General features: G+C 42.9%; 1 protein-coding gene across 2 annotated transcripts in view; it reads right to left on the bottom strand.

Moving 5' to 3' along the window:
* Positions 1–15,990, bottom strand: part of LOC126997594 (pneumococcal serine-rich repeat protein-like) — a 75,390-nt gene that overhangs the window by 16,892 nt on the left and 42,508 nt on the right. For both annotated transcript variants that reach the window (XM_050858768.1, XM_050858769.1), the window contains exons 2-4: positions 4,374–4,521; positions 2,144–2,349; positions 850–1,182 (exon numbers count right to left, since the gene is read on the bottom strand). In XM_050858768.1, the coding sequence (XP_050714725.1) occupies positions 850–1,182; positions 2,144–2,349; positions 4,374–4,521 (687 nt within the window). The remainder of the gene's footprint in view (positions 1–849; positions 1,183–2,143; positions 2,350–4,373; positions 4,522–15,990) is intronic.

Genomic DNA, 15,990 nt, shown 5'->3' with positions numbered 1-15,990 from the left:
TTGTTATTTCGTCACGGCACCGAAGTCATTACTCCTCCTCCTCCTCCTCCTACTACTACTACTACTACTACTACTACTACTAATAATAATAATAATAATAATAATAATAATAATACAACTACTACTTCTACCACTACTACTACTACTACTACTACTACTATTACTATTACTACTACTACTACTACTACTACTACTACTACTACTATTACTACTGTAGCAGCTTTTATTATCACACCAGCAAGAATAACAACACATCTTGACCTCCATTGTACTACTTAAATAAACACCCAAACAAAAACAAAACAAAAATAAAATAAAATAAATTGATAGAAAATAATGTTACTTTTTTTCTGGTGGATCATTTTTTCTTTATGGTTCATGTTTTTTTTCCCTTTTTTCATGCTCGTTACAAGGTTATTAATTATGTCTACGTGTACCTGTCTCGTCCGCCAGGTGTAAATTATGAGAAACCATCAAGAGAAGATATTGACGACAGTGTAGCCGTAGAACCAAATGGAGTTTTTTTTGTTTTGTTTTTTGTTCTGCTGTTATGTTTTTCTTTCTTTTTTTATTCATGACCCTCTTTTTCTTATCTTACAAGTCTTCGTTTTCGCCGCCTTGTTCGTTATCTTTTTTTTCAGCACACACACACACACACACACACACACACACACACACACACACACACACACACACACACACTCAACCCCTTCCCCCCGTTACACACACGCGCACACACACACACACATGACAACTCAATCAACACTTCATCATCTTCCCTTTCATAAACACACACACACACACACACACACACACACACACACAAACACAAACAAACAAGTAACTCACAGCGCAGATCCAGCGTGACAGAGGCCTCCAGGGGCTCGAACAGGTCACTGGTTGAAGCGCGACAAGTCAAATTCCTGTACAGATCCTCACGCGTCAAGGGGCCCACTGTGACATCTGACCTCGTGGTGGCGGAGTGCGTGAGGTCAGTATGGGTCACGTGGGTGTCTTGTAGGATGCGTGACCCCTCATACCACGTCACCGTCGGGCGTGGGTGACCTTCAGTGACCCTACAGGAGAAGGTCACCACCTCCTCTAGGTCATAGGGTCCCACCTCCCCCGTGACCTCATTCCCCGGATCGAGGTCACTGTAGATTCTGAGGGACGTGGGTGGTGCTGAGGAGGGAAAGATAAATGGCGTGGTGTTAGGATTGTGGTGGTGGTGTAGTGGTGATGATGGTAGGGGGGGGATGGTGGTGGTGGTGATGGTGGTGGTGATACAACAACAATATCAAAAAGGCTAACAACAACAGCAACCACCACCACTACTACTACTACTACTACTACTACTACTACTACTACTACTACTACCACTACTACTACTACTACTACAACTACTACTACTACTACCACTATCAATACCATACTACTACCTCCATATACTGTCGCAACATATATATAAACACTTCTTAAACAGCCATAAACCCTATAAAGAACTAAATATTTACTACCTGACAATACACACAAAAAAATCAGCGATCAATTCACTCAACAAAAGCTTATCTCCCCATCTCTCTATAGTCATAAATTCACACCTCGTAAATGTCAATGTGTGTGTGAAGAAAAGACGCTAAGTAAAAAAGGAGGCGACGAACAAGCTGATATATTACCGACGTGGGGGCGTGATGTGAATATATTGACGCTTCTTCGGTAGTAAGGGGTTAAAAGGCGTGGTCGGAGAGAGAGAGAGAGAGAGAGAGAGAGAGAGAGAGAGAGAGAGAGAGAGAGAGAGAGAGAGAGAGAGAGAGAGAGAGAGAGAGATTATGAAGTTGTTGTCAAGCGCACACTGACACACACACACACACACACGCATCCACCCCCCCCCCCTTCCCCCCACAAATAAACAAACAATTATCTCAAGAATATATTACCTAACAAATATTCTCTTTCTCTCTCTCTCTCCTCCTCCTCCTCCTACTACTACTACTACTACTACTACTATTACTACTATTTCTACTACTATTTCTACTACTACTACTTCTACTACTACCACCACCTCAATACGATTCCACCACCAACACCAACACCAACAACCAAAAAACACAACCTCTAACATGTACACAATTTCTCTCCTTACCAAACACGCTGAGGCTGACGGTGGACGTGGTGTGTGACGAGGACGTGGTGGTGTAGACGTGGCAGCCGTAAATCCCCTCGTCCGCCAGCACCGCCTTCTCCAGGACGAGGCGGGCGAGGGACGAGCCGGGCCGCCAGTGAACCAGCGCCCGCCTCTCGTAACCCCTCGCGGCCCAGTGCGTCACCCTCCCTCCCTGGTTGTTCACTCTGCAGGGAGATGGAAAGAGAGAGGAAGGTAAGGTTAGGGGCATACGAGGAATGAAAAGGAGAACCGTTGAGGGGTAAGGTAAGATTAGGGTATAAGGGGAATGAGACAAAGAGCGGTTCAGGGGTAAGGTAAAGTTAGGGGCATACGAGGAATGAAAAGAGAGAAAGGGTTAAGGGGGCAAGGTAAGGTTAGAGGCATGAAGGGAAGGAGAAAACAACTGTACATTACCACTGACTCTTTTTTTTATCCCTTTTTCCACTCTAATCCGTTTCCACTTCATGTTTTGTCACTGTGAAAAAACTAGCATGGGATGGAAGGATGTTTTGTTTTTTGTCTATATCATTGTTCTGGAGATGAGTCACACTTAACAACGTCTTCATTTGATACAGAGAGGGAGTCACTGATATTTTACTTCCTTTTTCCTCTCAAATCCGCTACCTGTCCATGTTTTCTCCCACACAAAAAGAGTATGGGATGGGGGAAGGTTTGTTTTTGCGGGTGTCTTGGTTATGGGGGATCAGTCACCCCTAACAAGGCTTCAACCTGCACGTGTCTTTCGGTGATATACAAAGAGGGTTACTGAGTTTTTGTTGTTGTTGTTGTTCTTTCTTGAGTTCTAGAAATCGCATGTGTAATCTAGTACATGCATCTAGCCAAGATAAGATGGCGCCACTATAAACACTTGTCTGCGCCGTGACGGGCTGGGGCCAACTACCATCCAGGCCCCTCAAGAGAGCCTACCGGCGCTATAGGTGTACACGCAAAAAAAAAAAAAAAATAAATAAATAAATAAAAAAGTAATACAGAGCGGGATTTTGTTTTTTTTGCCCATGAGCTGCTTCAACTACTGTAAAAAAAAAAAGATACATAAAGTGGGTCATAGCTAATAATTTGGTATTTTACATAAGATACTAAGAGAGACTATGCAGATACTTGACGCCGCAGGTTTGGTAAGAGTTTTGAAAGAGAAAAATATGACTGCCGGTTTTTAGTGGATAATATTTCATAGGACAAAGACGAACGAAGAAAACTTAGGTTATCAATCTGCCCGCGCCTACAATTAAGGCTCTTGACTACTCAGACTCGTACCCAAAGCGCCGTCCAGGGCTCATATTACAAAAAAACATTGAAAAGAGGTAACCACAACACGACTTCATTAAGGAACAGATTGAAGTTGAGGGAAAGGCTGCAGTATTAAAGTATTACAATGATGAAAATAATAATACTGAACGCTAATTTGAGAGGGTTAGTTTTACATGGGAACAAGCTCGATAATTACGTTAGCTTGTACTTGGGTGCGACTTACAAGAAAATATAAAAAAAGGCTAACCACAACGTAGTTAATGGAACAAAATGAACAGGTATCAAGTTATGGGTGTTTGTATTGACTCTCTTTCTTTCTCTCTCTCTTTTTGTCTTTCCTTTTCTTGTCTATTATATTCTTTTCATTATTTCTTTTTCTTTCTTTTCCACTGTTTCTCTTTTTTTTTCATTCTCTCTCTCTCTCTCTCTCTCTCTCTCTCTCTCTCTCTCTCTCTCTCTCTCTCTCTCTCTCTCTCTCTCTCTCTCTCTCTCTCTCTCTCTCTCTCTCTCTCTCTCTCTCTCTCTCTCTTTTTCTTTCTTTTTCCACTGTTTCTCTTTCTTTCTTTCATTTTTTCTTCTCTCTCTCTTTTTCTTTCTTTTTCCACTGTTTCTCTCTTTCTTTCATTCTTTCTTCTCTCTCTCTTTTTTCTTTCTTTTTCCACTGTTTCTCTTCGTTTCTTTCATTCTTTCTTTCTCTCTCTTTCTTTCTTTTTCTTTCTTTTTCCACTGTTTCTCTCTTCCTTTCTTTCATTCTTTCTCTCTCTCTTTCTTTTTCTTTTCCACTGTTTCTCTTCCTTTTTTTCATTCTTTCTCTGTTTTTTCTTTTTCTTTTCCACTGTTTCTCTTCCTTTCTTTCATTCTTTCTCTCTCTCTTTCTTTTTCCACTGTTTCTCTTCCTTTCATTCTTTCTTCTCTGCCACTCTCCCACTCTCTCTCTTACCTGTAGATGGGCGCTGTTCCTCGTCGGGTGACAAACGAGAACACAATGTGCGTCACGTGGTGCGCGCCCCCTACCCTGACGGCATCAGCTGTGCACGGTAGGACGGCCTGCTGACCCAGCCCGACCCGCACCTCCGTCGCCCGACCTGCTGGAGAAGAGAAAGGAAAAAAACGAATTCAAAACAGATGCAAAACTCCGCCCGTCACCATTTTATTCGATTTAAAACATGAGTATCTAAAAACAGATTCAAAACAGATGTAAAACTCCGCCCGTAACAGTTTTATCTCGATTTAAAACATGAATATTTAAAAAAACAGATTCGTTGTGTCTATATATAAGAGAGAGACAGTCCCATTAATTTCCAGTGTCCCGTGCCATCACGTCTCGGAGAAGGGCGAGATGTAGAGATTGGAAAGGTATAAAAAGGTAGAAAAGGCGATCAGATTAAAAGGGGAATTGATTATATGTAAAAAAAATGAATAGAATGCGTCACACTGAGAGAATTAAAATGAGAGTCACGTACGTATCCAAGGAAGGGATTTGGAGACCATCCCGCCTAAAAAAACAACTATTACGAATGTCAAAATAAGAATTATGACGTGCAAAAAAAATCCATAAACGAATGCCACAAAGAAAACGAATCACAAGTTATCAAAATGGGAGACACATATATATTCAAGAAAGGGATTAGAGGAGACCGTTCAGCTTAAAAAAAAAAAAAAATACTAGTGTCAGAATAAGAAATAATGACTTGCAAAAAAAATCCATAAACGAACGCCACAAAGAAAACGAATCACAAGTTATCAAAATGGGAGTCACATATATATTTACGGAAGGGATTAGAGGAGACGGTTCCGCCTAAAAAAAAATGAAATACGAATGTCACAATAAGCTTGAAATAATGACTCACTCTGGCCCAGAGCGTCACTAAATAGCCCGGCTTCCCTACCTGTCACCCTCCCGCCCGGCTTACGCAAGATTAACCCAAATATCAATAGTTTGTCCGCGGCGTGGGGTAAAGAGTTCCGTAGACACACCTTTATTTATTTACTCTTTATTTTTTTTTACAGCAAGGGGGGCAGCTCAAGGGCACGAAGCAAAAAGAAGAGGAATAACAGACCCAGTAGATGCTGTTCCAATGAAAGAAAACAGAACGAGAGGCCAAGAGAGAGGTCAATTTCGGAGAGGTGGAGAGGTAGTGTCTTGATACTCTCCTCGTGAAAGAGTTCAAATTCGAGGGTGGCGGCGTAAAAAGATTCAAAACTCCGCCCGTAACAATTTTATCTCGACTTAAAACTTGTATATCTAAAAAAACAGATTAAATATTTGGTTCCTTTTTTGCCTTGATAAATAATGTGACAGGTACGGTTTTAAGTTTTAGTGTGATACGTTTGTTAAAGCCTCTTGCTCGGCCTATAACAGATGAACCTGGATTTAGTCGTCTTTGGATAGATAGTCGTTTGTTTGTCAGGTAGATAGAAGATGGAGTGTGGTAATTGACCCCTCTCTCGGCCACCTTTTCGGATTCTTCAGGAGCAGCAAGTAGCGGGCTTTTTTTTTTTTTTTTTTTTTTTGTGTGTGTGTGTGTGTGTGTGTGTGTGTGTGTGTGTGTGTGTGTGTGTGTGTGTGTGCCCTTGTGCTGTCACCTTTGCTGTAAAAAAAAAGGAGAATCAGGTGTTGTTGAGCGATACAGGAACGTGATTACCTGAAGAAAAATGGAAAGCTGGCCCGCTATTCTTTTTTTTTATAATTTACGTGGATATCGAAAAAAAAATACCTTGGCTTATCGTTATTTGTTTGATGTGACAGGAAAGGGTTTGTGTAAGTCGACGCGGGAACCCGGATGACGATGATGAAAAAGTATAGAAAAAAAACTTGGTTCGTTGTTGCTTTTTAAATAGCGTGGACGTCAAACAGAAAAAAAAAGATGTGAAACTGGTCCCATCATAACTTCGACAAATAATGTGACACGCCGAGCTTTAAATATTTCGGATAAATCTATTTCATCTTCCTCCATCCTGATCAACACTCGGGCGGCCATTAGACCCTTGAGTGATGAGCTGTGAGCCGCGCCCCGACTTAATCGCACACCTGCTCACCTGGCCATTCCGCAGGTAGCTCAGACTAAGTGGTGGCTTAATTTGAAGGTGAGTCAGGCCCCGTCATGCCAAATTCAAAGTCATTCTCCCTGCATTGTCGCTCTCATTCCAAGACAACTGGATGTTTTTACCTTCGTTTTCGTTTCTTGTTTTGCAGAGGCTATTAATTTTCTTTATCTTTATCATTACAACCACCATAGTAGAGCATTATAAGGATGTGAAGATGATGGACAAATAATACGTAATGTCTGTTAAGATTTGAGACACTCTGGCTTATTTTCTTCCACACGACAGCCATTATATTTGCTGTCTGGTCGCCTTCATTTTTCATTCTTTCTTTTCTTTCTCTCTTTCTTTCTTTATCTCTTTCTTATTTGTTATATTGTTGCCTTCATTCTTAATTTTTTGTCTTTCCCTCTTTCTCTATCTTTCTTTCTCTTGCTCCCTGTACATTTCTTTCACTTTCTCTATCTTTCTTTCTTTCTCTCTCTTTTTCTCTCTATCTTTCTTTCTTTCTCTCCATCTTTCTTTCTTTCTCTGTCTCTCTTTCTTTCTCTTTATTTTTCTTTCTCTTTCTCTCTGTCTTTCTTTCTATCTTTCTTTTTCCCTCTAACTTTATTTCTCTCTCTTTATCTATCTATCTTTTTTTTTTTTTTTAGGAGGGGGTTAGTGGGTGCGAGGTTGTGAAAGTCAGGCTTCACGTGAAAGTGTAACAGGTTTTCAAAGAAGTGGAGAATACATCCCTTATCTCCCCCATTCATATAGCAGGAGGTGGTCATCAGGTGAGGCTTACAGCTTATATGTCTACCTCTAAGTATCCCTGAAGGAGGAGAAATGTGCTTAGCGTAGCTCTCTCAACTTCGGTTTATGCTCGGTATTTTCAGACTCTTTCACCCCTCACATCAACTATTTCCAGAGGCCGAAAAGGACATCAATCAGGTCCTCATGCGTGTGTTTTTAGGTTCATGGTACAGAAGAAGTGTCAGGACTATCAGAAGGGTCATAAAACTACCCCTGGAAATGCTCAAAACTCCTATACGAAAGCCATGTCAAATAAATATGCTTCGAAGTCGAAAACACTCGAAATGTTTTAGGAAGTCCTCGCAGATGAGTGTTTCTTTAGGTTCATGGTAAGGAAGAAGTGTCAAACTACCAGAAGGGTCATAAAACTATCCCTGGAAATGCTCAAAACTCCTATACGAAAACCTTGTCAAATATGTGTGCTCGGGAGTTGAAATGTTTTAAGAAGTCCTCATAGATAAGTCGGGTTTTAATGAGTGTCTCTTTAGGTTCACGGTACAGAAGAAGTGTCAAACTACGAGAGGGGTCAATATCCCTGGAAATGCTCAAAACTCCTATACGAAAGCCTTGTCAAATATGTGTACTAAGACCTCAAAATGTTTAAGAATACGGACTTTTTTCATACCGGGCAAACCATCCACACAAAGCCACGTGTAAACTTCCTAAACCAGTACGAGTGAGCACCATTGTAGCTTATATTACAGTTCCCTTGCAATCTCGGCGTGTGCAAACCCTATATATATGTACTTACACCCCAAAATGTTTAAGAATACGGACTTTTTTTATCTTACTGGCCAGATCCTCCATAAAACCCACGTGTAAACTTCCTGAACCAATACGAGTGAGTACCATTATGTAGCTTATCACAGTTCTTTCGCAATCTCGGCGTGTGCAAACCCTAAATATATGTACGGTACTTAGACCCCAAAATGTTTAAGAATGTGGACTTTTTTTCATACCTGACAAATCCTCAACAAAAACCCACATGTAAACTTCCTGGACCAATACGACCATTATGTAGCTTATCACAGTTCTTTCGCAATCTCGGCGTGTGCAAACCCTAAATGTATGTACGGTACTTAGACCCCAAAATGTTTAAGAATGTGGATTTTTTTTCATACCTGACAAATCCTCAACAAAAACCCACATGTAAACTTCCTGGACCAATACGAGTGAGCACCATTAAGTAGCTTATCACAGTTCCCCCTGCAATATTGGCGTGTGAAAACCCTATACTATATCATGGATTCGTAAAAAAAAGAGTCGCAAACCATTTTATTGCTGCCGGTTCGCTCGGATTAGTGTTACATGACTGGGGCGTTTGACAACCAATAAGCTGCGTAGATGAACGACCTTGGTGACGTTCATAGGCAGCGTAGTGGAGATGCAATGGCGATGGGAGTGATGCTGAAGGGGTGTGCGAGAGGAGATCTTAAGGAAGGAGTGATGGGCAAGGAGAGGGTTAGGGAGGGGAGTGAAGGAGTGGAAGAAGGGTGAGTAATGCTCCTGAGAACGTAAGCAACCTGAAGAGAAAGGTAAGAAAGGGCGCAAGTCATGGGAATCGAATGTAAGCGGCTGATGAAGGTTGAGTGACAGGGAAAGTTTACAGCGCCTCATAAAACGTAGTACACCCGTCCTTGATGTTACAAATAAAAACGATAACCTGGAAGAGAAAGCAAAGTATAGGCAAGGGAAGTAAAATCAATCAATCAATAAATAAAAACGATGAAAAATAAATCAATAAATAAACGAATAAGGAGAACAAGAAGAGGAACAAGAACAAGAACAAAAACCAGAAGAACAAGAATAAAAGAGAAAAGAACAAGGAAGGCATAAGAGAAAGAGAACAAAGAGAAAACGGAGAAAGGTGAAAGACAAAAGAGGAAGAAGAACAAGAAGAACAAGATGAACAAGAAAAAGAAGAAAAGAAATCGTACAAGAAATAAAAATAAAGAGTTGAACACATAAAATAAAAAAAAGAACAAAGAGAAAAAGGAGAAAGGAATGAGAGGGGAGTGACAGGTGAACGATAACGGGGAAGATGAAGAGGCTTAGGACTTAACCCAGAAAGACTTGACACCACACTCGACATCCACTCAATAGATCCAACATGATAAGGAATCGTTAAAGATGTGGCCGAGTCCTCAAGGCAACCCAACCCGAACCCAAGAGAAAAAAAAGCCCTAATACCTGACAAGCCCACCAACCCATTCCTAGACCTATAAGCCTTCCAACCCCTTCGAACGAGAGAAAAAAGAGTAAAGATATACCGGCTGACACACTGACGGAGAGGCCCACAGTGTTATCGAAGCGTTCATCTCCCCGTAATAAGTAGAGATTTGTGTCATGGAGGACCGACATTTACCCCTCGGCTTCTAATAGTCATGTGGTGATAACGCGGACGGCTCAGACGGATTCCTAACGTCATAAGCATCTTGTAGAGTGGGTGGTTACTTGTCATCTCTAATGCATTCGCCAACTATGCTCTTTGTCTCCGCCACCACTACCACTGTCTATTACTGTTTCTGCCACTGTCTACCATTGTCTCTACCCCTGTCTTAACCACTGTCTACCACTGTCTCTACCCCTGTCCTTACCATTGTCTCTACCACTGTCTACCACTGTCTCTACCACTGTCTCTACCACTGTCTCTACCACTGTCTACCACTGTCTTAACCACTGTCTATCACTTTCTCTACAACTGTCTCTACCCCTGTCTTAACCATTGTCTCTACCACTGTCTCTACCCCTGTCCCTACCACTGTCTCTACCACTGTCTCTACCACTGTCTCTACCCCTGTCTTCACCACTGTCTGACCACCACCACTGAAGCTTTTAATGTCCCCAACCCTTCGTCACCAAAATTATACACTACTGTTGTCACCATCACCACAACCACCACCCTCCCTGACCATCATCACCATCACCTCCCTTGACCACCACCACCACCACGAACATTTCCACCAGTCATCCTTAACACCTTTCTCTACCTTCCACTTCATCGCCACCCATACAACTTTTTTCTGGGACTACCTCTGATAAGGTCAAACTCAACCCTCTCCCATCCAAAAAAATTATTGTATGCCCTAAACGGTAACACAATTATGAACACCAACACTGCTAACGCCAAGGTCCATATTCTCAAACATTAAGGGACTTACACACCCACATTTGATAAGGCTTTCGTAGTTGTGGGTATTTCTATGCATGGGTAGTTTTATGAGCCTAGTGATCGTTTTACAAGTCCTCTGTACCCTGAATATGAAAGAAACTCAAGAGAACCCGATTGACCTCCTTTGTGGCCTTTGGAAATAAGTGTTGCAAGAGTCGAAAGGCCTTTAACTTTACCTTTGGATTTGAAAGCGTCTGAGTATACCGATCTGTGTGTCTACCTTGCACAATGCCCTCGCCACCAACACCACCAAAATACGCTGCTGCCATCAACACCACTACCAACAACCACCGTTTAAGACAATATCCAACACCACCAGTACCGACAAAGTGAGTAAGAGGAAACACAAAGGTCAACGCAACGAAGAAACGAGGAACCAGAAAAAATTATGAGACAAAGATGAAAAGTATGAAAAAAACGAAAAACAAGGAAAATAAAAGACAAAAATGATGAAAACAATGAAGAAAAACGAGAAAACAGAAAAATAAAAATAAAATAAACAAGGAGGAAATGAACGAAAAAAATGAGAAACGAGAAAAATAAAAGAAAAAACAAGGATGAAAACTATGAAAAAAAAGAGGAACCACAAAGACAAACATAAAAACAACGAAGAAACGAGGAACCAGAAACACAGAATTCCACAAAGCAAAACCAAACGATAATAATTCTTCACACATGAACCCAAAAAAATATCCCCTTGCATTCCTCACCTTTGCCCCGACAGGTAGGTGGGGGGACAGGTAAGGGGGGACAGATACGAAGTGGAGGAAGGGGGAGCAAGGACGAAGGGAAGAGTGAAGAGGAGGTGAAAAAAGATCGGGTGAGGGATTATGGGAGGAAAGGTGACGTGAGGTGGAGGTGTATGGATAGAAGAGGAGGAGGGGGAGGAGGGAGGAAAAGGAAGTTGGAATAGGGATAGAAGGGGGAGGAAGTGTGTGGAAGAACGAATGTGGAGGCGGAAGGAAAGGTGGTGGCTGAGTGGAGCGGAGAGTCTGAATAGGCTTAGGACGAGAAGGTTCAAGCGAGCGTCAGATTAGTGGGTGTTAGATGCGGAAGATAGGTTCGTACGTGGTGTTGAAATAATAAGGGATTCCAGCGCCTTTTCATTAGACAGATAAAGGGGGATTGAGGGTTTAGGTAAGTCAGGGGGGGAGGGAGGGATAAGGAGAGGTATGTGAGGGGAAGGAAGAGGAATAGGGGTTGAAGGTAAATGGGATGGTGGTCGAAGAACAACAACAACAACAACAACAACAACAACAACAACAACAATCACATTCTTCGCCCCTCCATCCAGGTGTTTCCCCTTCAAGATCATCCAACAAACCTTACAGGAAACAGAGAGGGAGAGAAGTTGGAGAGACGAAGAGAGAAGGACATGTAGCGGGAGAGATGGAGGAGAGGAGAGAGACACAGAGGAAGGAGGGGGAGGGAGGGAGTGCGTGAGTTATTATGCAGTGGAGGAGGAGGAGGAGGAGGAGGAGGAGGAGGAGGAGGAGAAGCATGGAAGAAAGAGGTTTGACCAGTTTTTGCGAATGAGATCGGAGGGGAAAGCTTAGTTTGTGTGTGTGTGTGTGTGTGTGTGTGTGTGTGTGTGTGTGTGTGTGTGTGTGTGTTTGACCCTCGGTAGTATATATTCCTTCACTGTCAGTTTCCCGCAAAAAAAAGTGAAAAAGAAGCGGCATGTGATTATGATTATGCACAGGTAGCCCAGAACAGGTGTGGTGGTGGTGGTGGTTGTGGTGGTTGTGGTGGTTGTGGTGGTGGTGGTGCCCAAACTATAACCTGTATATCTCCATTAAAAATTTCCCACCACCACCACAACTACCGTCTCCTTCCTCACCACCTCCACCTCTTTATAACACCTGTTCCTTAATCACCCCTTCCTTACCTTACCTTTCTTCACAACACAGTCTTATCCTCAGTCCACCTCACCCTCAAAACACCAGTCACCTTCCTACATCTCATTCATCCCTCGCATTCGGTCTGGTCTTCCCTTCCTCACCCTTTCCCCTCACCCATACACACATACTCGTTGTCACATCACTCAATCATCATCCATCTTCACATCTCCTCTCCCGGACACCTTCTCCCTGGTACACCTCGCCCTTACATCCCCTCAATTCACCTCAACTCACTCTTTTAGGTTTTCGTAGGTAAGATTTTATTTACGGCACAGAGAGCAACTCAAGGGCAACAAAAAGAAGATGTAAAAAAAAAAAATCCCGCTAACTGTTGCTCTCATATAGCGATTAGTATAGAGTCGCCAAAAGAGAGGTCAATTGCTCTTCCTATCTATCGTCCACATGAATAGCACGATTAGTATGAGCTGCAGGGATCACTTGACACGTACGGGGACATTACAACACTCTTACATGTCCCATTAACTGCAGCATGGGTGACGAAAAGAGGTACTTGACGTCAGGGGAAGTTGGCCATACCCGAGAAGTGGCGTCACTGTGGCTGTCGTGGTTAGTATGGGCAACGGGAATCGTCTGTCGGATATGGGGGCATTAGCGTGGTCGTATATATCCCCTTAACCCCTTCAGTGCGGATTTCCTACAAGAAGACATCACCAAGCTACAGGAATGGAACAAAAAGTGGCTGCTACAATTCAAGGAAGAAAAATGTAAAGTCATGCACATTGGTAGGAGATATAAAGCATACCAAAACCATATGGGAAACACTCCACTATCCACCACAGAGACAGAGAAAGACCTGGGACTATATGTTACCAGGCTACCAGTGAAAGCCAAATCCGTGCCAATCGCAGCGGACGGGTTAACTGCAGCATGTATGACGAAAGGAAGTGATTGACGTCAGGCGCGCTCCCTACATCCCGAATAGAGGCGTCGCTGTGGCTGGTATGGTTAGTATGGATGCCGGGGTCCGCTTGCCACACATGGGACAAGGCCACGGCTACGCCACACACCTTTCATCGCAGGTTAACGTTCACAGGTGCGTGGAATGGCCGGGCGAGGCTGACCACCTTTCCCTAAATCGTACCTGTCGCTTTGCTTTTTATCTGAAGGCATTGCGGTCGGTCCCTCAGCCTTATGTAACGGTGATGATAGATTGCTTTTTTTTTTTTTGTGTGTGTGTGTGTGTGTGTGAAAAGCGCAACGGTGTCTGATCAATGGACGGATAAAGCTGTGGAAGGTGTTCGGGGCGACTCAGGTGTCTCAGGAGGAAGGTTTTGGCCGAGGAGCAGATACAAACTGACCTACTCTTAGCATTTGGTGTAGCAGCGTCTCCAGTGAATGCTACATAGCTCAGTCGGTGGGGGATGTCTTTACTAGAAGCTGCGGTGTCGTCTACAAGCAAAGTTTTAAATACTGGCAGCAAACTATCGTGACCATTACCACCACCACCACCACCACCCTCTCATCCCCCTGCTACCTGCCTGCTCCTGCTAACTCTTTGCTCCTGCTGCTACTGCTCAACTGTTGCTACCGGCTGTCTGCTCTTTGTCCTGCTCAATTTTTTTTGCTCTTTCATTTCCTCTGTCCCAACTCTCATTTATTTTCGTCGCAAGTACTTCGCTGAGTCACCCTTTGCCCAGAGTTTTGTTGCTAGGAAGAAGAAGAAGAAGAAGAAGAAGAAGAAGAAGAAGAAGAAGAAGAAGAAGAAGAAGAAGAAGAAGAAGAAGAAGAAGAAGAAGAAGAAGAAGAAGAAGAAGAAGATGATGAAACATAAGAAGAAGCAGAAGATTATGATGATGATGATAATGATGACTATGATGATGATGATGATGATGATGACGAAGAAGTAATTACAATGATACGAAAATAATAATGACGATAACACTATTAATAAGAAAGACAATAGTAATAACAACAATAATAATAATAATAGTAACAATAATGATGAAAAACAAACATCAGTACCACAAAAATAAACACGAAAACAACAACAAACAAAAAAATAATAATAACAATAATAAACAATAACATACCAAACTACCACTACTACCATCACCCCCATTAATACTTCTACTACTACTACTATTACCTACACCACCCCCATCATCACCACCACTACAACCAATACCCAAAAAACCCGTCCAATATACCATCACAACCTAATCCACTACATCCATGGCCTTCATCACCAACCCCATGTCTCCTCATCTCGCCTTCCGCCTCTCCCCCATCGTCCTAACACCCGCTTCCCGCCTCTACCTTCCCTAAGTGTTGGCAGACTGACTGGGCTTTGGATACGGTCGCCGCTCACATCCCCGCGCCGCCCATCACGAGAGCGCCGCTGACTAATCCTCCCTGCCTGCCACGTTCCTTATCTGATGGTGCAGAGCGCTGCCTTTATACCGAACGACAGCCCGTGATAGATAGATAGAAGGGAGGTGGATGAAGGGAAGGGAGAGAAGGGGAAGAGAAGGAAAGGAAAGGAGAGGAAAGGAAAAGGAAGGAAAAGAAGTGAATAAAATGAGATAGATAGATAGACATAGATAGAGAGAGAGAGAGAGAATTTTTTGTGTATTTTGCTATGATTGGAGGGTAATTCTATGCTATTTCTCTCTCTCTCTCTCTCTCTCTCTCTCTCTCTCTCTCTCTCTCTCTCTCTCTCTCTCTCTCTCTCTCTCTCTCTCTCTCTCTCTCTCTCTCTCTCTCTCTCTCTCTCTCTCTCTCTCTCTCTTTGTTTCCATACGCCCCAGAGGCACCAAGCGCTCTCAAATACTCCTCTGGCAGGCTTGAGTGTCCTGCAGAGCTAACGCCTTTGGACACATGACGCAGTGCAGCCAAAACAGAGCTCGTCAGTGTCATCGTCAGAGGATACACGATACAGAATTAACTCGATTTTTATTGGCGGATAAAGGACTGAGGCATACCTGAATTGTGTCGAACATGACTTTTAATAGACTTTGGTTAAGCTCTGGAACCTTACACCGATGCAGCAGTGGGCTTAGGAGATGAGAAGGAGTGGGAGGAGGAGAAGGAAAAGGAGGAAAAGCAGAAGAAAGCAGAGGAGATATAAGAAAAGAAAGTAGAGGAGGAGGAGGAGGAGGAGGAGGAAGAGGAGATGAAAGTGGAGGAGGAGGAGGAGAAGAGAAGGAGGAGTATTAGGGGAAGAAAAAACGGAGGAGGCGGAGGAGGAGGAAGAAGAAGAAAACAAAGACGAAGAAGGAAAAAAAGCAGAAAAAAGCGGAGGAGGCGGAGGAGGAGGAAGAAGAAAACAAAGACGAAGAAGGAGGAAGAGCAGAAAAAAAAGCGGAGGAGGCGGAGGAGGAGGAGGAAGAAGAAGAAAACAAAGACGAAGAAGAAGAACAAGAAGTAAAAAAAGAAAGAAGAAAAAGGAGTAGTAGAAAAAAGAACAAGAAAAACGAGAAGAAAAAAAAAGTGCGAGAAAGAACGAAAATAAAAAGCAATACGTAACACAAACCCTTAAACATTACACTCCTATCCTATCACCATTTGACCTTCTAATTGGATAATGTCGCTGATTCATTCTGTATTGTCCGCATCGATAAGAGTTTTCCTGTGCAGGCGCGGCGCGAGGCAACACTTCAGGGGACCTCGCTCTTTTGCCATCT

The sequence above is a fragment of the Eriocheir sinensis genome, chromosome 12, assembly GCF_024679095.1.
Source record: "Eriocheir sinensis breed Jianghai 21 chromosome 12, ASM2467909v1, whole genome shotgun sequence".
NCBI classification, from domain to species: domain Eukaryota; kingdom Metazoa; phylum Arthropoda; class Malacostraca; order Decapoda; family Varunidae; genus Eriocheir; species Eriocheir sinensis.
The sequence above is the reverse complement of the archived record's forward strand: the minus strand, read 5'-3'. Positions and strand labels throughout refer to the sequence as shown.